General features: G+C 46.2%; 1 protein-coding gene across 1 annotated transcript; it reads left to right on the top strand.

Annotated features, from left to right (window-relative positions):
* Positions 1–6716: 6716 nt before the first annotated feature.
* LOC119383994 (alpha-scruin) lies at positions 6717–26461 on the top strand. Its single transcript, XM_049413034.1, has 5 exons — positions 6717–6802; positions 7997–8118; positions 8588–8704; positions 11743–11929; positions 26245–26461. The coding sequence occupies exons 1-5, from the start codon at positions 6717–6719 to the stop codon at positions 26459–26461; spliced, it is 729 nt and encodes a 242-aa protein (XP_049268991.1).
* The last annotated feature ends 150 nt before the right edge of the window (positions 26462–26611 follow it).

Here is a 26611-nt window from a genome sequence, read left to right as displayed (position 1 = left end):
GAATTCTTAAATAAACTTAGCGCTCTTCCCATTTTGGGCATTTCATTAATTGCCGGCAACCCTTTATGTCTAATAAAGAAGCAAGCCTGATTTGGAAAGTAAGATCGCGTCTTCCTTGAGAAACACTGTGTCAATTTGTTGACTAGCCCTTTTACAGCGTGGGTGAAGTGTTTCAGGGTGGCGTAGTGGTAAAACACCCAGTTGGGGATCGAGAGGTGGCGAGTTCGAATCGACGCGGTGGTTTTTTTTAATACAGCTTTTTTTATTGCGCTGATGCTTTATGTATCACTTCCTCTACTAATATATTTATGTAGGGCAGGTAGGCACCGCAGTTTTAACGCTATAGAGCCGCTTTGTGCTTGAGTCCCAGCGTCTCCCAGTAAGACGCCGCTCCAGCGGCCCAGTATCCAGCGCGACACCCACGGCATGGCACTCGACGCTGGTATAACCAGTGGCGGTGGGTTTTGAAAGGGCAAAGTCTACCAACCGTGTTCTCTCTACCGCACGTTTTTCGTGAAGCATACACGGAGCCTCGTGAAGCTTCGCTTTTTATTGCGCATTATCAGGCTATATATTTACGCCAAATGTTATACGCAAACACGCCATTTGACTTGCAATGAGATCAGCTTCATGTGCTGGCGTTCTAGTGCACCATGCCTGTTATTAGCGTGCGTATGTCTCTCTTCAGTTTACAAAAAGTAGTTTCCTTACGCCAGCCAACAAGAAAATGTGGCCCATGCATCAAATATACAGGGTGCGTGCACATATGCCTGCCGGAGAGCAACGGTTGCGCGCCGAGAGCAACTGTTGCCGTTCGTCCTTCTGTTGCTCCCTTTCAAACTGAACACTAAGCGGTTACTCCCCCAACTTCAGACATGTCAGCCATCTTGTTCCAGTTCGTCTTTTTGGGGAGCAGCAGTTGGTCTTTAGGAGTAAAAACCGCAGTTACTCCCATTTCTTCCATTTTTGGCTTAGAGTGTACGTGTTTGCATTTGTTGTTTTGTTGTGAGCCTTCATTGTGTCTATGTGAACCACTTATTTTGTAGGTTTTGCAAACCTTTACTGCATTTCATTTTCTCATCATATTATCACGTTCTGCTTTTCAGATACCGTTTTTCATGGTGCTCACGCTGAACAGGAGCGACAACCTAGCAAGCCACAAGTCTGATGCCTCCAGCCGTCACCATTCTTGGTTTATTCTTAATCATAAGGAATAAAGATTGAAACATGATACCCATTTCTGCAGTTTATTTGCACCATATGACACTATGCACATCAGTCACACATTTTAGTTGGCTATACTCATAGAAGCATGTAAATGAGGAATACCTAAACTTCTTAATTGGAAATCACAGACCATCTTTTCGCGCTTTCTATATAACTTTGCTGAAAAATATGTGTTGTTTTGACGAGTTTTTATAAATAATGCTAAAACTCATGTATTCTTTTTTTGCAGTGGCTAGGCAGAACGGCAAGTAATATTGGACTTGCTTGAAATGAATACTCCACTATTTTCAACAGTAGTCCCGCAAAAGTACAGCAAAGGTCAAATGAGTAGCCTAAAATACTTGTGGAGTCGCTTGACGCTTCGGTATGGGTCACTTGACTCCCGTAGGAGTGTTACCGGCAAGTGTCGTCTGACTCCCTATAAGTGGTAACGTGATCCTGCGGATGAGAGTCTTCCCACTCTTCCTAGAGGGCCAGGGGACTCTCCTAGAGTGAGCCGACCCTGACCCAACAAGAGCGCCACCGTGACTATTTAAAGCGGGTCCTAACGTGGCAAGTCGGAACTCTCCGAAAAGAGTCACGCATACTCTTTTTTTTTTTAATGCGAATGCATTTCTTAGTAGGGCTATGTCAGGCGCCAGTGTCCGCGCGCTTCTCCGCTCTCACTCCCTCTCCCATAGCAACAGCTGCGGGCGCGCGCGCTTATCCTCGTCCCTAGCAACCGGAGCAGGTGGTGCGGGCGGAGTAGCGGAGAGTGAGTGGAGAGGAGGAGCGCGCTCTGGCGTGTGAGGGCGATCGCATCGCGGGAGCTCGGCGGAGCTCCCGCGCGTGTGAGGAGAGTGTAGGAGAGGGCAAATGCAGTGCTTCGCCGCTCTTTCTCTCACCGTTCGCTCTCTCTCCTCACTGCGCCAACGCCTCAATGCAGTGCGTTTGAAACGCGTTTGTAGCGTTTGTGCTGCCTTGGCACAGCCTGAAAACAGCGCGTTCTAAACGCGTTTGTGCTGCATTGAAGGCGGTGGCAACATCCCTGAGGTGATTACGAACGCACGTAGGAAGTGTTCGTTGAAAGAGGCGCCCAAAAGGGAGACACTCGAGCGCGTCGATGTGTCCAGCTTTACGCCATTAAAATTACTACGCCGTGTACTCTCGGCGCAAGAACTGCATTCGCATTTCCACACGATTCCCTTGGGGGAGGTGGGGGCATTTTTCTTAGAGTGTAGGATACTTTGTCTTGCTCTGGCCGCGCGATCGCGCCGGAAGTGTGGGTGTCGACATGAGCAAATGAACTACGTCAGCTTCGGTTCCTTTGTCGGGGGAGTAACTAACTGCGAGAGAGCTGTTGGTGTACAGGATGATCAAGTAATTAAAGAGACACTGAAAGTTGTGCGACTGTATTACGGTCTCTCACACAACGAGACACCGCCGAGAGTAATGTGAACGACTGCGTCACGTATTTTCAACCATGGCCTCCCTCACGAGTTCCGGCTGCGCTTTCTCGCCAGAATTAATCGCGGAGGCTAAGCTTCACATGTGCTGCTGTTGCAGACGATACGGCATACCGAACATGACGTCACCGTGTTCGCTCAGAGTCTCAAAAAGGCCTGCGGCCACAGCGGCTGTTTTAACGCGATAGGGTTAGAGAGCTCGTTTTGCAGAAATTCAGGCGTCAGCGTCAGTGTCGTTGGCTGTGAGCGAAAAATCATCATCCTGTTCGTGACCGAGAAATCGAGAAAGCTGCAAATTAAATAAATAGTGAAACCTTGGTTCCGAGTGCAATTCGAACCCAGGTCGTCTGCGTGGCAAGCAGGTGTTCTACCACGCAACCACGCCTCTGCTAGAAACTGCGCTGAAGTAAATGCAAGGAACGCAAGACGCCCGTCGAGGGCACTGACCCAGTTGAGCAGACAGTTGACACGCTGGCTAGCGAAGAAACATATATAAGAAGGGCAGCCAGAAATGTGCGAAGACTGAACATGAAGATCAAGAAACCGAACCTGCCGGCGGACGACATCAAAATCATCGTGGGCCCTAGAGCTGGCTTCTGCACCGCGACGCATCGTGCTGCTCGGATCGGCGACAGCATACGCAACGCGGCCGGACTGACGCAAGAAGAAACAAGAGGTGATATCTTCCGTCTCAACGAAAGGCACTACATAATGGTAGTGAGCACTTCATCGGATGGAAGGGCCAGAAGATACTGTGAAATCTGCAAACTACGCATGGGAGACAAAGAGTACGAAGCGAGTGCATACGCAGCGGCGCCGGAAAATACAACCAAGGGCATCATCCGTGGGATACCCGACGAAGGCTTCCCTGACGACATAGAGAGACATCTGGTCAACGAGCAAAACCCAACGTTGTTGCACGCGAAGAGGATGGGAAAGACGGCAAACGCTATTGTCGTATTCGAAGGAAGTGTAGTGCCGCACTACATCTACTATAATGGAACGGAGCACCGTTGCGTGCTATACAAGAAACAGGACGAGACGTGCTACGCATGCGGCCGACTCGGACATCGATCCGATTGTTTGCCCCAACCCACATTATAAAAGATGCAGAGGTTGTGGCTGCGATGATCCAGCGGAAGACCACCAATGCGAACCCAGATGTCGACTTTGCGGCAAGGATCACCCGACCGGAGACAGAAAATGCCACGCCAAGTACAGGACTCCTAACATAGTGAAGAAACAACTCTGGGAAAGAAGACAACGATAAGAAGAAGAAGAAACAGCCAAAGACCAAAGACACAACGAGGAAAGAGGAAACGACTTTTCGGTGCTGGAGGGAGAGAGACGAGGGCGATCCACCTCGCGCTCCGCTCCCGCTCCCGCTCTCGGTCGCGGAACGCCAAGCGACAGCCTGCGCCCGGAGCCGGAGCCAAGGCCGGATCCAGGTCCCGGAGCAGGTCTACCACCAGTACCGGCACCACAACGACGCGAGCTACCGGAAACGGAGATAAAGACGGGCCACCCAAAGCCTTCAAGGTGGGCTGGGCAGAAAAAGCCGCCTCCTGGGCGCACGCGCGGTTCGGTACTGCCACTCCTAACAGTGTAGGGGAAAACGACATTATGATGCGAATCCAAAAACGACTGGAGCAGTTGGAGAGCGATAACACCAGATACATCAACGTAATAAAGGAACTCAGAGAAGAAAATGCCAAACTAAAGGACGAGGTAACTAGGAATTACGTAATCATCCAATTTGCGGAAAATACAGGGGAAGTACTACCTGGGGAAGAAACGGTGCCCACACCCACGAAACGCAGGGCAGTAGAAGTGGATTCGGCTCATGCCGAGAGTAAAACACAGAAAATAGAGGAAAAGAGTAGACAAAGACAGGATAGACGAGAAACTCAGTAGAAGAAGACATAAGGACAATGCGGAAAGAAATAGAGGAGGAAAGAACACGCGTAAGATGGAAATGGAAGGAATGCTTAGCCAGCTCACTAACGCGATGCAGCAGATAACTGCTACAATGCAGCAACAACTTACAGCCTTACAGATGAGGGTCGAAACCACAGAAAGAAGATTGCCAGCTAGCAACTGTGGGGCCTGTCAAACCGACAGGGAAAGCGTACCACAGATCAGTGGAAACAGAGACTTGGATAGCACTGGAAAACACTAACTTTCGCTGGCACCATGGCTACACACGACACGAAAACGTACATAATTTGGCAGTGGAATTGCAGAGGATACGCTAGAAAGCGGGGAAACCTGCAACAGTACCTAATTCACAAGGAGAAACCGCACGTGATACTCCTACGGGAGACTAACGTTAAGGCTAAATTATCGGATTACAGGTCATTTCACGATACCGCCCCTCGGGACAAACCGGCCGTCGCGACGCTAGTCAAACGTAACCTGACCGTAACGCAACACGAGATTAAGGCCGACACGACACCGCACTTGCTGGTTGAGATAGTACCCACGAAGAACCGGAACGACAGTCTTTTCATTCTTAACGTGTACAGCAGCCCCTGACTTAAGCACCGCTTTCGCGCGTTACTCAGAAAGCGGCTGGCATAGCGGGTAACCGAGCTCTCCTCGTAGCGGGAGACTTTAACGCTCACCATACAGCATGGGGCTACAAATATGAAACCTTGAAAGACAAGAATCTATGGGAGGACGCGCAACAGGAAGGTCTCACTCTCGTTACTGACCCCTCTACACCTACGCGAAGAGGGAACAGCGTTTGTGCAGACACCTCACCCGACCTCGCGTTTGTTAAAAACATAGAGAACGTGTGGTGGACAAATACACAAGAGGATTTAGGCAGCGATCACGCCATTGTAGAAATTCAAGTCGACGCGGGGCCGCGCAAGACGAGAAGCAAGCGACTCAAACTTGTCGAGTGGGATAAATTCAGACAGATCAAGAAAGAGAAGATTAACTCTTCGGAAAATATCGGCGATATCAAAAGGTGGACCGAAACGCAGAAGCGGGATGTCGCGACGGCAACGCATGAGGTCCCGCCCGAGGCGAACCTCCAGGTCTTAGACAGTAAACTTTTGCACATGTGGGAGGCTAAACGTAGCCTACAAGCCCGATGGAAAACAAAATGATGCAATAAAACTTTACGTAGAAAAATTGCCGAACTAAATAGAGACATCGAGGAATATGCGTCACAGCTTTGCAAGTCACAGTGGGAAGAAACGTGTAACAGCATGGATAGTGAGCTGGGGTTAACCAAGGCGTGGAATCTCCTCAGATTCCTACTGGAACCAGAGGAGACAAATTGGCATCAGTCGTCGCGTCAACAAAGTGCACATAATGCCTTACAGACGTGTAGCTGGTGCCTCGCTTCTCCGCTGAATGACAAATAATGGCTTAGTAGGTGCTTCCCAACTTCACAAAAATTGTGATTTATGGCGTAGTGGGTACCTTTCTAGTGTACTTGTATTGTAGCCCCAAGAGAGCTTACAACGGGCTCTAGAAACGCCGCTCTTCCAGCTTTCGCTGTGACTGTGCTGCAGTTTCAGCGCAGGCCTCGCGTGCGCGGAAGGCGCAGCACTGTCACAGTGAAAGCTGGAAGAGCGGCATTTCTAGAGCCCGTTGTAAACTCTCTTGGGGCTACTACTACAATCACACTACCAAGGTAACCACTACGCCATAAATCACAATTTTTGTGAAGTTGGGAAGCACCTACTAAGCCATTATTTGTCATTCTGCGGAGAAGCTGAGCTCGAACCTGACAGCGCAACTCTGGGCCGTGCAGAGTGCCGAGTAAGCCGCTTCGAGACAACGTCTCGGAACCGCGTCCGCCGGGGGTGCCCAGTTCCACTAAAAAGACGCCGGACTCAGATCTCATTGATTTGACAATAAAGTTTCCGTTCACTGCCTTGGCCAATCGCCTTGAGTGGGTGTGAGCCATTTATAAAGGTCATCATCATCATCATCATACGCCAATCTCCATCGGCTGAGGAGAAGAAGAAGAAGAAGCCGGTCAGCGGTGAGCGTGCGGGGCTGCCCTTCTGGTAGCCTGGTGCCATAATGTTAGGCTGGGGCAAGAGGTCGACCACGCCGGGCCTGGACGTGAGCGCCAGTGGGACGTCCTCGCCTTCAAAGAAGGACGGCAGGTGAGCATACGCGTTTATGCTTTTGCCGTAATAGGAGTTGCCCCTACCTCACCTTGTCTTCGTTTGGAACGTGTAGCAGCGACCATACTTGACTGTGGTCAAGAAATCCGACACCGATCGTCCCTCATCGCGATCCAATGACCATGTGGGACACCAGTATCACAACCTTTGAATAACTTTAGTGTAAGCGCGTTTGGAAGAATTTACGTGCTAATGGGTGTTCGCGCCTCACTTTCGTTTTGATCTGGCTACCAATGTTTGATAATTTGATAATTCGCCATCTCACCTGGCGTATACCATGTTAGGCTTGCCACTATAATCTACGTTTCCTGATATTATTAAGTACTCTTTTTCTGTGGTGCGGGTTCTTAGCCGCAGCCTCCAGTGAAGTATGAATAAGTCCTATTTTATGAATTCGTATGTTGATAGGGCTTGGTTAGATGGCCACATAGGCAAGGTACATGCACTGGCGAGCACACGATTAGCTATAAAGTATGGGAATAAGAATGTCGAGCCAGCAGGGCGCGCGTTCTATATGTGTGCTGTCGACATCGTTTTGCAGGAGGATACACGGCTTCGTTTACAGGAGGTATGAAGGATATGGTGAAAGGCGTAAGAGTTGAGACAAATTCAGAAGAAGCTGTCGCCACCCTAAATGGTCCTTTTCAATTAAATGAAATGGTGCGGCCTGCTCAAGTGTATTCTGTGGTGTGTGATACTGCAGATTTTGAGTGAAGTTCTGAAGTTTTCAGGTGATTCGTTGCCTCGACTGTCAGCTGGCATTTACTTCGAAAAAGCCAATAAAACATGACAAATTCAAGGAAAATAACTTTTCCGCCCGCAGCGCTGCTACTGTCTGGCGCAAACGGCTGAGAACTGAAGGGCGGTTGGCAATGTACGTGAAAATATAGTGAACTCTAGAGCGGTAGAAGTGGCAGCGGGTAGGCAGACAGAGCGAAAGTACCCCTGCACTTTCGGTGTCAAGAACTTGTCGAACAAATCACAAGCCGAACATTGAACCACAACAAACATATTACCCCCTCCGTGCTGTATTCATCGCAAATCATAGAGATCATTTTTCCTTAAGATGTTGCGACATTATGGCAGAGTATCATTGTGGCTCAAGTGCGGTGTAACCGTTCTGCAGCGCACTACATTGCCCATTAGGTATTCGCTGAGAGCGCACATTCGCAGGAATGCCAGAGAGGAGGAGGCCCAGGAAGTATCGCTCGTGGGCAAAGTACAGAACTCGGATTCGGCTGTTGTGGTCGTACTTGGCGGCGCGGACCTCAAGGAACCAGAGAATACCTCGGCTGGTACGGTGCTTGTTTCGATGTCAAAACATGACGCCGTTATCTTTACGTAACTCTTTCATACGCACGCCTTCTTAAACGAAACAAACACGGATCCCGTAAGTGTGCTGCTTCATCTAATTTAGTGCATGTATGCTTGGTTTGCGTCGCGTAAATGTATTTCGTGACGCCTTGGGCCAGTTATTGCTATGAAACCCTGCTACGTTAGCGCGTAGATTCAAGGATCAGGTTTACAGCTAAGTTTCACTTATAGTTGTCTCTTCAGTGAGAAATATACTGATGCCCGACCCACTGCGTTTCTTATTCATAGAAAAGATAGCAAAAGCCTTGATTTCCTTTTCGAGCCACTTTGGCTGACTGTTTAACATCACTCGAGGAAATGTGTCTTTATGAGGCAGATTTCGTCATTTTGCGCTATTCTGTTTATGCTAAGTATACCGGTGTCTATAAAAAAGTTGCTGTTGCAATGCAGGAACGTCGTCGTACGTGTTCAAGCCTCAGCTGAACCAATGGCTCGCTATTCCACCGATGCCCGAGCCGCGAAACTACCACGCCGTTGTTTACTTCGCAGGCTGCATCTACGTTCTCGGTATATGAACACTCAACTAGCTCGTTCGGCAGTTCATTAGAAACTGGAAGGGAAGCTATTGACATTTTATATAACGGAGCATTTCATTTCTTACCTTTACTGTCATTGGCCTGTGTGGATTTTTATCTGACCCCAATACGGCTTATGAGTGTCCGCAGCTAACCACCCCTTCCGACGCGCAGGTTGCTGAGTTTCCTGTCTAGACCATTATGCGTTCAAAATTAGCGAACTCCCCTTAATAAATAAAACCTCTCCATTTATTTTTTTTCAGGGGTTTGTGGTCTTGTGCGCCTGTTTGGTCGATCACACACTAGCAAACTGCGGCTGAATTTCGCACTAATCTCTATATTCGGAAATTTCTGTTCCGTTTTTTACTGATCTCCGCAATCGTCCACGTCTACAGGACACGCCGAGTCTACGGCGTGTACTACAGTGAAGCGGTTCGATCCCATACACAGTGTAGTATAGTGCCGCCACAAATTGGGGCAGGCCCGATAACTTATACACAAAAAATACGGCAGATACCACGCACTGTGAGAATCGATGTAATGAAATGCAGCCAGCAAGAAGCTGCCTACATCGCCTTGTTTGTCTTTGAGGCAATTATTGTCATTCATGTCATGAGATCTACTTCCCTGTATATCGCATGGTTATCATGTATACATGCATGTACAATCTGGTATATACGCCACCAATGAAACGCGTATTCGGGTTATACAATTTGATGACTTGTCATTTATGTTTGTCGCGAACTCGTGCCATGCCATACCAAATTTGGTATATACCCGGTTAACACAACGGCTGGAAGCACACGAAGACAGTTTCATGTAAATTATGTGGCACGTGGCATGCATCTCATTATTTGCATGTTAGGACAGGTCATTTATGCTCGTCACACAGTCACGGCATGCAATACCAATTTTGGTGTATATCAAGCCAGCGAACCGGCCGTAAGCGCACCATGAGCGTGGCATGTAAGTCATGTCGTACAGAAAAAGCATATCATGATTCAAGTGTGGCCAGCTAAATTTGGTGTGCACCATGTACTCACGCCGCGCAATTCCACTTCTGGTGTATATCAAGCTAGCGAAAGGGCCGCGAGCGCACCATCACCGTGAGATGCCATACATGACATGAATGTCATTATTTCTACATTACCACATGTCACTTATTTCCATCATGTAGTCGCGTCACGCAAAAACAATTTTGTGTATATCGAGCTAGCGAAACGGCCGTAAGCGCACAATGAGCGTGGCATGTAAAGCATGTAAAGCAGGCTTTGCATGACATGCGTTTCATGATTTTCATGTTACCCCCTGTAATTATTGTTCATTTTACAATCACGTCGCGCAATACCATTTTTGATGTATATCAAGCTAGCGAAACGGCCGCGAGCGTACCATGAGTGTGGCATGTAAGGCTTGTCGAACTTGACATGCATTTCATGATTTCGATGTTACCATCTGCCATGTATGTTCGTCATACAGAAGTGTCTCGTCGAAATAACTTCGCTATATATCCATTTATTTGAAAGGGCTCGAGCTTCCCGAGGCCATGTCATGTAAACCATGATGTACATGACGTGTCATGATTTGTCTGTTAGGACCTGTCAGTTCATCATGTACTCAGGTCACGCCATACGAATTATGTTATGTATCAATTGAACGCAACAGCCGCAACAGCACTAAGACCCTTATATGTACATCGTGCCATTCATGACATGCATGCCATGGCTTTCATGCTATGATCTGTCATTTATGTTTGTAATGTAGTCACGGTATGCCATACAAACATTGGAATGCCATCCCAACGGCCAGGAGAGGTATGCCATACAAATTATGGTATGCCATACCAACGGCCAGGAGAGCACGAAATGTACCAATGATATCTGGGGTTTAACGTCCCAAAACGTTAAGAAGGGCTCCGGAAATTTCGACCACCTCGGGTTATTCCACGTGCACCTAAATCTATGTACACAGGCCTGAAACAGTTTCACCTCTATCGAAAATGCGGCCGCCGCGACCGGGTCTCTATCCCGCGACCGTCGTGTCAGTAGTCGAGCGCCATAACCACTAGACCACAGTGGCGAGGCGAGGGCACAAAGTCGTAGTCGGATAGATAGATAGATAGATAGATAGATAGATAGATAGATAGATAGATAGATAGATAGATAGATAGATAGATAGATAGATAGATAGATAGATAGATAGATAGATAGATAGATAGATAGATAGATAGATAGATAGATAGATAGATAGATAGATACGCTCAAAGTCGCAGAAGTTTTCTAAGAAATGCTTCGCATTTAAAATCGTCAGATGAGTTCGGTCAACTGCGAAAAATTCCCCCACAATTACGATAGCGCCTAATGCGAATTCTGAGCGCAGCTTCGTGTTGGGGCAAGGCCGACTGTTTTGGCTTTCCGCAAGGTATCGACTACAACCATAAATCTTCATTTTTGTGAAGTAAGACGGCACCCACCAGCGCATTATTCGTCTTTATACGGATAGGCGAGGCACCCGCTACACATCTCTAAGGTATAATGTGCACATTGTTGACGCTGAGATGAAGAATTATGGCTGAACACTGTGCAGTGGATGGGCAGCATTAAACTACACACACGTTGCGCAATTAGCACTGTACGATGATTGTTTGTTATTTTATTCTTCTGTCATGCCATATTACATATCTCAACGAGATAGCTTGCCGGACATGACGTCTGTATAGGGTCTTTTTGCAAATTACTTTCAAGCACCAGCGTGGCTACGTGATAGGAAACTTGACTGGCACGCAGAGGGCCTAGGTTCAAGGCCAATTCGATCCGGGGAATTCTTGTGATTTTATTTTTCAAGTATATTGTTTACTTGTTCATGTCTATCGGTTACGCCATTGACGGCGACGCCGCTTATCCCAGGAACGGGCGGCTAAGAGCTGTGCTCTATAAAAAAAAAAAAACTTTCCTTGATCTTACGGGCTATCACCACGTTCTTTGTGGAAGAATGATTCCTAGCCTCACGCACGAATACCTCTATCCACAGGCGGGCGTGGACCCGTGGTCACGAGCAAGGGAGGCCTAGGCCGAGCGCAGCGCTCGGTGTTCACATTCCACGTCCGTGAGAAACGATGGGATCGTGCGGCCGATATGCTGCACGCCAGGGCCTGTCACGGAGCCACTGTTGTCTACGAGAAGATCATGGTCGTTGGCGGCAAGGACGACAAGGAAGAGTAAGCGGGCCACCACTGTAGGCGCATTGGTATCAAGAACCGCTTGCCTGCGACATAGGCTTTTAAATATAGCTTACTAACGACTCTTGACTTCTTTTTATGAGATCCAAAGTAAAGACGGCAGTATACGGATAGAAGAACGGCGATTTGGGCTAGTTGGTTACAGTTCATTGTTAAAAGTGTTTCCAGCGCAAGCACGTAAGTGCTAAAGGAAAGGGGTATAGTATAGGCCAGCCGGTATATAATCCTATGTTCTTCAAAGGCGCATTTGCTTGACGTGTTTGTTTAGTCTTCGACTTCGCGTCAAGCGGTGCCGTAGGTCCACCTACCGAAACGTCGGCCTTTCTGATGTTTTTATGTTCATGCAGCATTTAATGCGCATTCTCTTACTTCGACGGTTTATGCAGAATGTACACGGATGTGAAAAGGAGGCACAGAATGGCGCTACTGCAGCAGTTTATTCTTGTAGCCACGTTAGAGTTAGGAGTAACCATCGGCATAGGCATTAATCAAGCCTCTATCGAGGCATAGTATAAGCGAGACATGAAGTGCTAAAGATTCTACCAAAGCTAAGAGACTCATGCTCAGACTTTTATCAATAGAAGTTATTATGATGGCATGATGCACAAGCTGAGCTGTTATGATGGCATGCTTACACAAGCACTTCATCAGTTGCTGCTGTCGGTTGAGCCTCCTTAATCTTTCTATTAAGCTGATTACCGCTTGAGCCAGTGGTTCTGTAAGCGACGCAAGCAAACGTTGATTGCCGCGTGTTTTGTGGCGTATTGCAAGAAAAGTGGTACTCAAGGTCGTTTTATCAAGATTCTTCGAACTTTTGCGCTGTGATTGGACATCTACACTGATTTGACAGACCTCTAGGTCTCCTTTAAAATAATTAAACATTCCCGTTATGACTGGCCTTCTGATTCCCCATTGCCATGGTCACTCTCAGAAGAACTGAAAAGTGCTCGTGCACTGTGCATTACGTTAGCATTAAAGGGACACTAAAGAGCAAAACGATTTTTCTCATATTAGTAAAGTTCTCTTTCACGGTACCAAAAACGCCACCAGCGAGAAAACGCGCAAGAACAAAATGTTGGTGGCGGCGCCACCTTGAAGTTTCCGCACCATTCGCCATAACATCACATGTTTTGACGGCGCCTACTAGACAACGTAGTTCGTAATCCGTAGAAATGAAGTGCATTGGCCTCGGAGGGGGCCATAGACTTGACATACCAAGTCTGGGGTAATTTTCTTGAGCCAATGGCGCCAAAATACGATACATACACATCTGAATCCTTGCCGTCACGCGGCGCGATTGCGGCGCAAAATTTAAAAATGAGACTTCGAACTTTATTTTCTCCTCTATCAATAAACCTATGATGACGAAATTAATGACATTAAAGTTCTCAGAACATAATTTATCGATCTAAACTTATTCCTTGTTTCTATTTAGTGTCCATTCGGGAACCGCAGTTAGAAAAAAGGAGTCCCTTGTGTGAAGTTGAACCAGATCATGGTTTAGCGGCTACATCATAAATCCCCGCATTTATTTCTTCAAGCTTCTCTTAAAGTGAAAGTTTGTACGACCCAGCCAAATAGAGACTCGCTAAACACTACGAATGTATCAAATGCTCTGTATAGCAAAGAAAGGCCAGGGTACCTAAAATACTGTATCAATGGCAATCAGCTTGATCGCAACCCCGGAACTTGGATGCGCAGCGCCGCTAGATTTCGTATTCAAATGAAAGTATTAAGTAATACCAATCGAACCAAACATCGTCGTTTCTTTCCGCATACACACTATATACGTTATACAGAAAATGACCATACTGCATTGAATGGACAGAAAAGAAGCGCTGATGCGCTCCCTAGGGAGCTTTCCGCGTGTATCACGTCTGTTCTTTAGGATAAAGTTATCGTATTTGGAGATGATCCACTGACAAATGCTTGTATGAAGCAGAACTTACGGCGTTCGGAGAGTTGTGTTTTGGCACAGCTGTCACCGTAATGTCCATCAATCATATCAGTGAAAGTTATATATCTGAAACACAGCTTCAGAACTTCTCCAGCACGGCTACACCACACGTATCCCATGTGCGTGCGTTGACGGTATTTTGCTGTATGTGCCCGATCAGCTGGAGTGCATGGGCGGCTGGCTGTTACCGCACGTGTTTAGTACCGTGTCAAACAGCTGGTACCCTAGGTCTGAGGAAAAAAATCACAGTGTCACCGCAAGGGCGAAGCAATGAATGCTATAGCAACAAATTGTAATGTCATATGAAATAAGGCTAGTAGCTCACTCTTTTAGATCCGGACTCGCGTAACTCTACAAAACGCTGGTGGAAGAGGATACGGCCGCTTCAGGGAGAGGAGCGGATTTCGCAGTCTCTTCGCGTTGAGGGCGCAGCACGTAGAACTTTGAGCTTTCCGCGCTGATGCGTGCCGAGATAGCGCGCGCCAGAGATCGTGACCGCGCCCTTACAATCAAAGTTCACACTTGCACGAGCGACCTCAATCCCCCCGTCCCTTTCCCTCCACCCAGCGCGTCCCTTCATGCTCTTTCAAGACGGGCGGGGCGTTTTCGCCCTCCTTAGCAGCTTTCGACGGCTGGCTTTGCATGTGGGGTGATTTTACCGCATGCGCCCTACGAGCAACGGAGATGGGCCGGCTCGTTTGTCATCTGATTCAGCCGCGTTCCTGTGTTACTTTTATAAAAACGATAGTTGGAAGTTGGCGCTTGTCCTCGTCGTTTCTTTGTCCGCTGTGCTCGGTTTGTGCTAAAGCTTTAGCATTACGTAACCTAATCCCTTCTGAAATCCTTCAGTCTAAACTCTTGATCGCGTACAACCAAACCGCCACCCAACCCTTGACCCGAGCGCATATGCCCCGCGTTTGTGTCAAGGGCCCGCTCCCGTTTTCGTTCTTTCAAGGCTGCCTCCTGTTCGATGGAGCGGATCAAGTGCACTCTACCCATAGCGCAGCTGGCTTTGAACTAGGAAAATGGCGCGAACGGAGTGAGCGAACCTTCCTTTGTCTTTTCCGGAGGGAGGGAGTGCTTGTGATTGGTTGCAAAAGTGGCGTGATCCGGCGAGGCGCTTGCGAGAGTTGGCGGCTTCCGGCACGCCAGCTCTGGCTGAGGAGCTATTTTTTCTTTCACTTACAACGACAGCCACACCGACGGCGACACGGGTCGGGCAATAAAGCTTCCATTAAAAAAAAACAATAAAAAGAACAATGTGTCAGCGTCTGTCGAACGCGCTAATCAGAGTAGCGTGGCCGTTGCCTGTTTAACCCTTTTTTTCGCTCCGTTATCAGCTCCACTCGCTTGTTCGGCTATATCTTTGATGCACACCAAGTGATTGCCTATTTTCTTTCTAATGTGCATAAAACCAGCTAGAACGCAAAAATAAACTCACAGGGTCTCTTATGCATTCGCCAAAGACGACTGCAATGCGTAATCCATCTTAATTTTCTTCTAAATCAATGAGTTGATCCTCCCCCTGCCCCGCCACGGTGTTCTAGTGGTTATGGCGCTCGGCTGCAGACCCGAAGGAGGAGGGATCGAATCCCGGCCACGGCGGCTGCATTTTCGATGGAGGCGAAAATGTTTGGACCCGTTTACTTAGATTTAGGTGCACGTTAGCGAACCCCAGGTGGTTGATATTTCCGGAGCCCTCCACTACGGCGTCCCTCATAATCATATCGTGGTTTTGGGAGGCTAACACCCCGGATATTATTACTGATCCTCCCCCGCCCTCCTCCGAAAGTTTCATGCACTCAACCTGGTTTTTCACTGTCTTAGTGATCGCCCCACCTTTGGTTACGATGCCATGTGATGACGTCTTCACATGACGTGAAATTATGTCACGTTATACACAAGTCACAGTGAGGTCACAAATTTGCCGATCTGTGACGTGGCGATGACGTCGTATGGTGACGTTATCAACTGATGATAACATTGTGCATCACTTGTGTTGACGCCATGGAGGCGGCACGCTGACACCGACGGTCAATTGTCGCGTCTTATGAGGCATCTAATGCTTTCCCCTTAAGCGACACACTGCAGAGTATGGTCCGCGAATACGAATGAAGCTCAAGAATCCGATTACCACCATGACCCCGAAAACTGCTGGGTCTGCACAGGTGCCCGTCGCTTTGGCTTTGCAGTAGTCCATGTAATTTGACGTGCGTCTTCCCCTTCGTGATTGAGTTCGTTTGTTTTCAACAGTACGAACAAATTGGAAAAAGGCAGACAGCCAGAGAACCTATTCATTTTATATCATTCATTCTATCAGACGCTGTAGCAAATATTTACAAGGAATGATTGCGCGATGGAATTTACATCTTAAGAGGACAAAGAAAACATAAAAATCAAATGTAGGACAGTTTTCGCAGGCCAGAGCTGAACACACCCTCCTTGAAACACTGCATACGATGGTATACCAACCAAGCCATTCGGTCACTTTTGCTACTTGTTTATCTATTGTCTCTTTTACATTTACTTTTTCAAAGGGGTGGTGCCACCATGTTTGTGGCTTGCGCGTTCATGGCTGTAAGCGTTTCCTATAGCTCCATGAAGCATGAAGCACGCACCAAGATTCATGTATTCTCGCTAAATAATTTAATATTGCCTTTTGATGCGGACAACTTTCGGTTTCAGTTTCTGGGCGCCGAGGTTGGGCAGTGACGTAGAAGGCTTGGTCACATGACTTCACTTCACTTCACTTCACTTTTATTTCCTTAAAGACCTCCTGTAGGGGTACTACATAAGGGGTGGTGTATAACAAAAAAAAAAGAACTATACAACGGTGTTTTTAATGGCTTCTGCAAACATAGATGGGTTAGTGATGGCACAAATGGCGTGAGGCAGGCCGTTCCAGTCTTTTGCTGCTGTTACGAAAAAGGAGGCTTGGAATGCAGTGGTCCGGGTTCGTGGTATTGCGACTTGTAACGGATGACCAGTGCGATGGGATATGCGCGGAGGGGGCGTGATGTACGGTGGATGATTCAGTGAACTGAAATAAAACATATGAAAAAGAGAGAGGGTGGCACACTGTCGGCGTGAAGCAAGGGTTTCCAGACCTGATTCCGCCTTTAGAGATGAGATGCTGATATCGTACGAATATGCAGAATGAATGAACCTGGTAGCCCGATTTTGAAGTGATTCGAGTTCTCTTATGATGTATGATTGATGAGGGCTCCAGATGGAAGATGCATACTCGAGTTTGGACCTGATAAACGATTTGTATGCAAGCGTCTTGACGTGAGGCGGAGTATGGCGTAAGTGTCGTCTGAGAAACCCGAGTGATTTATTAGCAGAGGAGATGATGTTAGTAGTGTGATGACGCCAAGACAGGTCATGAGCCAAGGTGATGCCGATGTATTTGAAAGATTGAACTGATTGTATGGGAACATTAGCGATGGAATAAGTGAACTCAAAAGGGTTACGGCGGCGAGAAAAAGAAACAAGCTTACATTTATTAGGATTTAAGTTCATTAACCAACGGTTACACAATGTTTGTATGTTGTTAAGATCATGCTGAATTAGTGTTTGGTCATGAATGTTGGTTACTGATCGGTAGATTACGCAGTCATCGGCAAACATACGAAAGTTACATGATACATGCAATGGTAGATCGTTAGTGTAAATTAAGACGAGTAGAAGCCCTAAGACAGACCCTTGCGGGACACCTGAAGTTACAGGTAGTCGGTTAGAAGAGTTATTATTAACAAACACAAATTGGGAGCGATTAGTCAGGAAAGATGTTATCCATGCAAGTACGTAAGGATCTAGATTTAACAGAGATAATTTAAGAATTAGGCGTTTGTGAGGGACAGTGTCAAATGCTTTAGCGAAATCCAGGAAAAGAGCGTCAGTCTGAACGTCGCAGTCAAGGTTAGAATGTAAGTCGTGAATGAAAATGGCCAGCTGCGTTTCACAAGAATAACCTCTTCGGAACCCGTGTTGAGAAGGATGAAAAAGTGCATTAAGTCCAAGAAGTTGATGATATGGGAGTAGATGACATGTTCCATGATTTTGCAGGGGATACTTGTTAAAGGTATGGGATGGTAATTTAGTGGAGAGTCTCTGTTACCTGATTTGTAGACTGGAACGACCTTGCCTACTTTCAAGTCTGCTGGCAGAATGCTTGATGATAATGACTGCGAAAACAACAATGTAAGGTATGCGGCACACACATGTTTAACTTTTATGAGAAGTTTTGAATTAATGTCATCCACACCTGCAGAAGAAGAACGCTTAATGTTTTCTATAATCGAAATGATGCCGTCCGTAGAAAATATAATCGGAGGCATAGACTCGGTGCTGCGCGCAGGTAAAGGAAAATCGGGAACTGAACTTTCATTTGTAAAAACAGAAAAAAAGGCCTCGTTAAAAAGGTTCGCGCATTCATTGTTGTTGACTATATCGCCATGAGCATTTGAGAGACTAATGGTGCGCATCTCCTGAGGGTTTATCACCTCCCAGAATTTGCGAGGGCTGGTTGCAAGCATTTTGGGCAACTCATCATGAAAGAACAAGTGCTTGGCGTTTCGAATGGCTCTTAGATAATCATCTTCCGCGGCGTAATATTTTTCCCACAAGGAGGGAAGGTTAGACTGCTTGGCTGATCTGAAGAGGCGTTTTTTCTTGTTTCTTAATTTCTGAAGTCTACGTGAGAACCACGGCTTGTTTCGGTTTGCGGTGAACGTTATTTTTGGGATAAACTTCTCGACAAGAGTGGCTAACTTATCTCTAAATATAATCCAATTCTCATCCACAGAGCGTGTATCGCTTATTCTCTCGAACTCAGGAAGAAAAGATACCAATTCATTATTGATGGCACTATAATTGCCCTTGTCGTAAAGACGGATTGTTTTGGTGACAAGATCGCGTTTTACAGGTCGAAACGAAAAAGCCGCATGGATTACCTTGTGGTCACTGACGGCACGCAGATATGTAATTGATGATAAACTCTCTTGATGAGTAGTTAGTATTAGATCCAAGATGCTGGAATTGCTCTCTGTAACGCGCGTTGGTTGGGATACAAGTTGGGTTAGATTGCAATTCAGGCAGAAATCTATGAAGTCTCTTGCAGGCTCACTGCCCACAGCTGACGGAACGCTACTACTCCAATCTATTTGAGGAAAATTAAAATCGCTGAAAAGGAGTATCTCTGCTTGTGGATACTGTTTGCCAAGGTCACTCAGGTTATTGTTGTGCTTATATGCGAAATCTGGGTCACTGTTCGGGGGCCTATAACAAACGCCTACAAGGACAGTATGAGGGTGAGCACGGCAAACGACCCAAAGAATTTCAAGTTCAGGAGGGTCAGTCCTTGCCACCGAGCACGATAACTGTTGGTGCACAGCGATCAGAACCCCGCCTTCACGTGCGCCTGTATGGTCCTTACGATAAAGTTGAAATCCAGGTAGGTGATCTAGCACTTCTGCATCGGTTATATCATTTGTCAGCCAAGTCTCGGTTATCACCAATACGTTACTGCATGATGATAAAACAAGCTCAGAAAAAGTGATGCGTTTAGGAAAAAAACTGCGCGCGTTAGCAAAGACTACCGAAAGTGACAGGCCAGATTGAGGTGTGGGGGTGTGCCCGGCAGATTTGCGCCGAGAAAATTGCTACGATGCTTCCCTTACAGTTTGCGATTGCTCATCGTAGACGTAGCGCTTGTGACCCATTAGCAGTGTTTTGTAAGTGATGGAAAAAGGCAGCGACTTGGTTTTAGCAAAGGCAATCAATTGCCGACGGACGTTTTGTACACGACGTGAAAAGTCTTCACCAACACTAAAAGTGGTTCCTTTAAATTTCCTTCCATTAGAAAGAATCTCTCCTTTTGTTTTATGGAATGCGAATGTAACTATTACGGGGCGATGGTGGTTAGTATCCTTGCGGCGACCCAGACGATGCGCGCGCTCAATTTCTTTCGGATCAGTGGAAATACCCAGATGATCATGGCAGTGCTTGATGACGAGTTGTTCAACTTGGGCAAATGCTTCTGATCCAGTTGATTCAGGAAGGCCATAAAATATGAGGTTATTGCGCCGAGAATGATTCTCGGCGTCATCCACGCGCGCTTCAAGCTTGCGCAAAAGGTCACTCGCGCGAGCGGTGTCTCTTCTAAGCGCTTCCACATCAGTACGCAAGGAAATATTTTGACAGTGCCCTTCTAGATCAGTCATGCGTCTACTGAGATCTGCTATAGATTTATCGGTTGATAACAAATGAGACCTAAGGTCCTGTACCTGACTGATTAATTCCGTCTGACCGGCAGACAATTTCTGCAGTTCAGTTAGTACAGCATTAGAAGCAGGACCCGGATTGCTTTCAATATCGCCCGACATCATCACAAGGCACGAATCACACGAGAACACTCAAGTGCAACAAGAAGGTACCAAGGTACCACACAGGGCTGTGACGCACTTAGCCAGGAAGCGATCGAAACTCGGTGAGTGATGTAGCAACCGATGCCTTGCCGGTACTATAGTGAACTAGAATATATTCTAGTTCACTACAGCCGGTACGTTCGTTGCGGAGGTGGCGGAGGTCCGGAGGTCACTCACGTCACTACAGCAGATCTGGTGTGACGTCACTACAACTTTCGTTGCCTTTCCTATAGAGCTACGTCAGAGTTGGCGCGCTAGCGATTGGTTTCGATTGGTAGAATGGGCATTCAGGTACACTTTGGAAATGAATTAAAATATATTCTAAACGTTTGCTGTGTCCGACCCTTCGTGTGGAGTGTCCTTGCATACAGAGGAAACCCACAACAGTCTTGTTAAAGCCTCTAAATTTGATGGCACCACCCCAATAACTTATACTTTCCAATATGTCTCTTTCGTGTAGATCGCTACAGCTAATAGTAATTGCTGTCGCTTTTTTCACGTAGTAAAACCACGATATGATTATGAGGTAAACACTAGTTGATTACACCGGAAATTTCCACTACCAAAGGTTCTTTAACGTGTACTTAAGACTAGGAACATGTCCATCTAGCTTTTCTACGCCATCAAAATGCGACCGCCGCGGCAGGGATCGAACCCACGTCTTAAAGGGTAGCAACCGAGCACCGTACCACCGCGGCGGCTAACGCAATGCTGGAGAGTCACAGTGAACTCAGCAAGCATTCCCTGCAATGCTGCTTGCTAAATTAATAGTGCCGATTTTTTGCGCGAGTTGATAAATCGTGCGCATAGAGAGACACACGACATCGCTGAGATCCCGTGCCTGTCTTGAGGTGGTTCATTTCGTCTTCGTCTCTTCAGAGCAGCTTAGCACAGTACTCATTTTTATCATACCTGCAGACAGACAACAATTTAAGTTTGGGTGGGGTAAAATAAAAAAAAAATATATTAGAGCATATTTTCAGAATTTTCATTTCATGTCATAAAACAACAGAACTGACACATTCTTTTGGGTTGAAAGGAATGAGACATATATATAGGGTCACGTTTCCGTCTTCAAAAGCTTTCTTTTTTAGATAAGAAATATCGCAAATATCTGATTTCTGCGTAAGCTGCGGGAAAAAAAAACTACGTAGCATAAAAAAATAACATCGATCAGTTGTCGCTGAAGTAGGACATAAAACTCAGGTCAATTCCACGAAAGATCGAAAAAGGGTGTATATTTGATGTTTCCGATTTTCCTGATAATTTTGTATGTTGTGCACATATGACTGCACAGCACGAAATCGCAGTTCGTTTTCAAATAAAAATTTTTTTCAACACAGGAAAATTCGACAAGTGTCGCCGGTTGACGACGACCATTTTACGAAGAGTGCGTTTTCGTAAATTCGCAATCATGCTGGCAGCTACTGAAGCTATATATTATAAATATCTTTCTTTTTGGCGGAAGTAGAAGTAAAGAGGAAATAGCTCTTATCATTTCATGGAATTCTGAGTAAATTATGTATTTTTAAAAATTCACGAAAAACGCTGCGTTTTTCAAAATCAGTCAAATTTGGGACGCTATGGCTACTTCTGTGAACATCTTAGCTTGTTCATATTTGCAGTATGAATAGGCCTTTATGTGAATAATGAACCTCTGCATTTGTATTTCTCTAATAATTTTCAAAGTAGTAAATTTTCATGCTCGAAACACCAAAAAGAGAAAAGTGCTCCTCCATTCAAAAATCTATTATAAAAAAAAACCAATCTCAATTTTGTTCAAAGTCCCCCAAAATATTCTCAAAGGACTGCAGAATGATATTATGAAAAAACATGTTGCATCATTTTTATTACAACAAAAGCAGAAAATGTCAAACATTGTGTTTCCAGAGCGTGGTAGCTACTGCTCAAAGGACATCTTTAGTAACAAGAAAATACAGTAACACGTCTTTTTTCTTTTCTGAGCTTCGCTAAACAACAGTAATGATCTATGGTCGGAAATTGGGAACTGTTTTGTAAAGAAAAAGACCGTTCCAATTAAATGCATTCGCGTGGTTTGCGATTTCACGCCAGTGTTAGACATCCCTCAGTCCACAGTATGCACTTTCAGTTGTAGCCTCCTTTTCTTTCATCTATTTCAGTTGAGTATAATTCATATCTTGAGTGCTAAAGAACGCATTCCCTCCATGCGTCTCTTATGATGATGTGCTGTGCCAGAATTGAGAGATTGGTATAAAAGCCAAGGTCTCTTCATGAATGGAAATGAATTTCTGGAAAGCGGTCGCCAAGAGGTGTGGTTTTTGTTGGCCCAAATGTGTACGTTGTCAAACCTTATGTGATCAATGCAGAGTTTAAAAAGAATCGATTACGTGAAGATTGGTGGCAGCAGTTCTGGCCACGGACAAAACACGTTTTGTTTGCATTGCATCTGCTTTGTTTTGCATATCCTTCTTTCTCTTGAAGGAGTGCTGGCAGATCTGGTTTCCCTCTTGAATTGAGCGCGCATCCTGCTTCATGACCCTCCGCAAAAGAGTCTCGATCCGATATCTTCTACGTAACGAAAATTCTGCTGCAGCGGAATTTTCTTTTTGTGCACCATGAGGCAGTCCGTACAAAATCTCGGCCATGGCTATAACCCCTACCCATAGCCACCTTCAGAGCGTAGCATAGTGATCGCATCAAAGTGAAGCACAATTTGGATGCTTAACTTCTATCTCAGGTGGTGTTTGGCTGACTGGCACAGCCGTACTCGTTGCTGTCGTCTGCTCAGGCGGGCGTCCATCGCGCCGCCCTTTGCACCTGTCCGCCTAACGCATGCTACCCCGTTTACACGAGTGCTTGTAGCGCGGGCCACACGACCCGCACTGTGCGGATCCAGAGACCGGGCGGGAGAGCGACGAGCGGTGAAAAATGTATCGTGTAACCAACGCAATCGACACCCCAGCTTTTTCTCGTGCATAGCGACAAAGCCTGGCAAACAATGTGTGGCTGTTGTGCTTAGGTTGCACTGCGGTACTCGCCGTTCACCACTGCCGCCATTTGCGATTTCTCACATTCTTACAATGCATGGTCGACTCAGCTACACATACTTCGCGTTTAGCTTCGTTACTTTTATATAAGCGCATTTACTAAAAAAACAATTATCCAGAGAAATGAAAATGTCCGTGCTGCCCGTCGACGAGGAATGTAAGTGGTGTCGCAAATGCATTTAATTGGAACGATCTTTTTTTTTCTTTACAAAACAGTTCCCACTTTCCAACAATAGATCATTACTGCTGTTTAGCGAAGCTCAGAGAAGAAAAAAGACGTGTTACTGTATTTTCTTGTTACTAGAGATGTCCTTTACGCAGTGTTCACCACGCTCTGGAAACACAATGTTTGACATTTTCTGCTTTTGTTCTAATAAAAATAATGCAACATGTTTTTTTCATAATATCATTCTGCAGTCCTTTGAGAACATTTTGGGGGACTTTGAACAAAATTGAGATTGGGTTTTTTTATTATAGATTTTTGAATGGAGGAGCACTTTTCTCTTTTGGTGTTCGAGCATGAAAATTTACTACTTTGAATATTATTAGAGAAATACAAATGCAGAGGTTCATTATTCACATAAAAGCCTATTCATACTGCAAATATGAACAAGCTAAGATGTTCACAGAAGTAGCCATAGCGTCCCAAATTCGACTGATTTTCAAAAACGCAGCGTTTTTCGTGAATTTTTAAAAATACATAATTTACTCAGAATTCCATGAAATGATAAGAGCTATTTCCTCTTTACTTCTACTTCCGTCAAAAAGAAAGATATTTGTAATATATAGCTTGAGTAGCTGCCAGCATGGTTCCGAAGTTACGAAAACGCATTCTTCGTAAAATGGTCGTCGTCAACCGGCGACACTTGTCGAATTTTGCTGTGTTGAAAAAAAATTTTATTTGAAAACGAACTGCGATTTCGTGCTGTGCAATCATATGTGCACAACATACAAAATTATCAGGAAAATCGGAAACATCAAATATACACCCTTTTTCGATCTTTCGTGGAATCGACCCTCTGAGACACATTTTTAAAGAGTTTCACCACACGGACGTGAGTGCTGAACGAAAGGCGACGCATTGAAGTAAGGAAGGCAAAGAGGGAGGCACACGAGCGCTGCCAAGAGCTTGCAGTGCTCGTGTGCGTCCCTCTTTGCCTTCCTTACTTCCATGCGTCGCCTTCTTTGAGCATTTACGTGCTTGCGCTGCAAACTCTTTACAATGTACATAAAACTCACCGACATCGCTTTTCTTCAAAACACACCATAACCACCAATGCTATTCTCATTAGCCCACGCTTTATACCCCGTGCACGGATTCCAAGCATAGCGCTGTGGTGCTCCACAACAGCTTGCAGATGAAGCCAGACTTTCTGTATGCTCGATGAGATGCGCTCCTTGTTTTTGAGACAACATTGGTCTTTTTCGTGTCGTCACGGGTTTGTGAAGCGCTTACATTTGAAATTCTTTCTATTTTCACACGCGTGTCTCGAGAACGCCCTTGGAGACACCGAGCAATCTTGCACAAGCTCGAAAGCACTCATGATGATGCGCTAAGGTATATGGGCACCTACCCACACAAGTGTGCTGCCCAAACATATCAAGGAATATAAATATTTACAATCTAAATTTATTCTATATCTGGTTACATCAATCACAGTGATTTGTTCTCAGCAAATATATTATTACAGCCTTGCCTTAAAAGCCTGCAGTGTACCTTCCATGTAGTTGTAATCCCGAGAAGACCTAGATGATTTTCTCTTGTTCGTCCGCACCCGTTGAGGCGCCAGAATTTCAAGAAATTGCGTATTTAGTCCACGACACTTACCCAGCTAACCTTTTGGCAGCTGTCGCTCAAGGCACAGGCCAACATACGTACTCACGCAGTTTAACTGGCAAAAAGTACCTTCATGCATGGCTCCGACAATTTGTGCGAGCAGGACACTTTTGGCACAGGTCACGAGAACCGCGCGTTTTAACGCGGTAGCGTTAAAGAGCTCGTTCCGCAGAAATACCGGTGTCGGCGTCGCTAGTTGTGAGCGAAAAATCATCATCTACTCCATGACCGAAAAAAATAACTAATAAAAGGTTCGAGTGAGAATAGAACCCAGGCCGTCTGCGTGGCAAGCAGGTGTTCTACCACAGAGCCACTCCATTGCTTGGTACTTCACTGAAGTTTACTTTATTGCTTCAAAAACCTACGCGTCCTGTGTACAGGTGTGACAGTGCGAGATGCAATATCGCGTTAAAACGGGGCACAAGCGTAGGTTGCCATCGGGCGTCACACCATGTGAACTGCATGACGAGTTGGTGGTTTAATGCCGGCCACTCATTACAAAAGGCACACAATACTGCGCTATTCGCTTACGAACACGTAGTGGGTGCATCGCAACTTCGAAAAGGTATCACGCGCGTAATTGCTGTTGGTTTAAAGCATACCACCTATTACAAAGGGCATACACATTAGTGGGCGTATTCTATTACACGCACGTAGTGGGTACACAGTTGTCATGAAAGGGATGTTGAAGGAGGCAGAAACCTTTACCTCTATTATTGGTAGGTCGACTGTGTGTGTGACACCGGGCGACTGAACATAATGACAAGCGAAATAGAGCACTATGAGTATGGGGCCAGATATTGCTAACGCGTTCAACTCTTAAAGGCGAAGCTTAAGCGTCCCCCAATTTTCTTTTTTTTTGCGCGAGCTCTCTCCAGCACTCGCGACATTTCTCATCGAAATAAATGGACAACTACCGCCGTTTATTCATGAAATGAAAAAAGAAGTACTTCTTAGTTTTAGACATAAAAGCAGCAAGGTCAGATGTTGCAGTTTACCCCGCTCATCCTTTTGCACCGCCTTGACGATCGCTATCTACCCAGGATCCTCAACTCGGTGGAGTTGTACAACCCTGCGTCGAACACCTGGGTTTCGTACCGCCATCTTCCGCTGCCCCTCATGGCCTGCGGCGTGGGCTTCCTGGGCGGCATGGTGTACGTGGTAGGAGGTGTGACCACCAAGAAGCAGGTCTTCACCGGCATGGCGCCCGCCGAGGTCTTGTCCACCGTGCACGCCACGGACCCCAACGAGCGCACGTGAGTATACAAAGTGCCAGTCTCCACTCGTGAAAGATCTGTGGACACATCACATAGCCAGACTGAGATTGCATAAGGGCAAAATTTCAGCACTGGAGGAGGAAATCGTAGGCATGACAGTTGGGCGCCAGAAAAATAAAGTCCTTACAGCGAC

Source organism: Rhipicephalus sanguineus, chromosome 2 (genome assembly GCF_013339695.2).
Source record: "Rhipicephalus sanguineus isolate Rsan-2018 chromosome 2, BIME_Rsan_1.4, whole genome shotgun sequence".
Taxonomy (NCBI): Eukaryota; Metazoa; Arthropoda; class Arachnida; order Ixodida; family Ixodidae; genus Rhipicephalus; species Rhipicephalus sanguineus.
Note: the sequence above shows the minus strand (reverse complement) of the source record. Positions and strands in the feature narration are given on the sequence as shown.

Excerpts from the sequence above, each read along its gene's own strand:
- LOC119383994 (XM_049413034.1), top strand. The coding sequence starts at position 6,717 with ATGTTAGGCTGGGGCAAGAGGTCGACCACGCCGGGCCTGGACGTGAGC. Across the intron at positions 6,803-7,996 it reads CCTTCAAAGAAGGACGGCAG|GAATGCCAGAGAGGAGGAGG; the intron begins GTGAGCATACGC and ends GCACATTCGCAG. Across the intron at positions 8,705-11,742 it reads AGGCTGCATCTACGTTCTCG|GCGGGCGTGGACCCGTGGTC; the intron begins GTATATGAACAC and ends CTCTATCCACAG.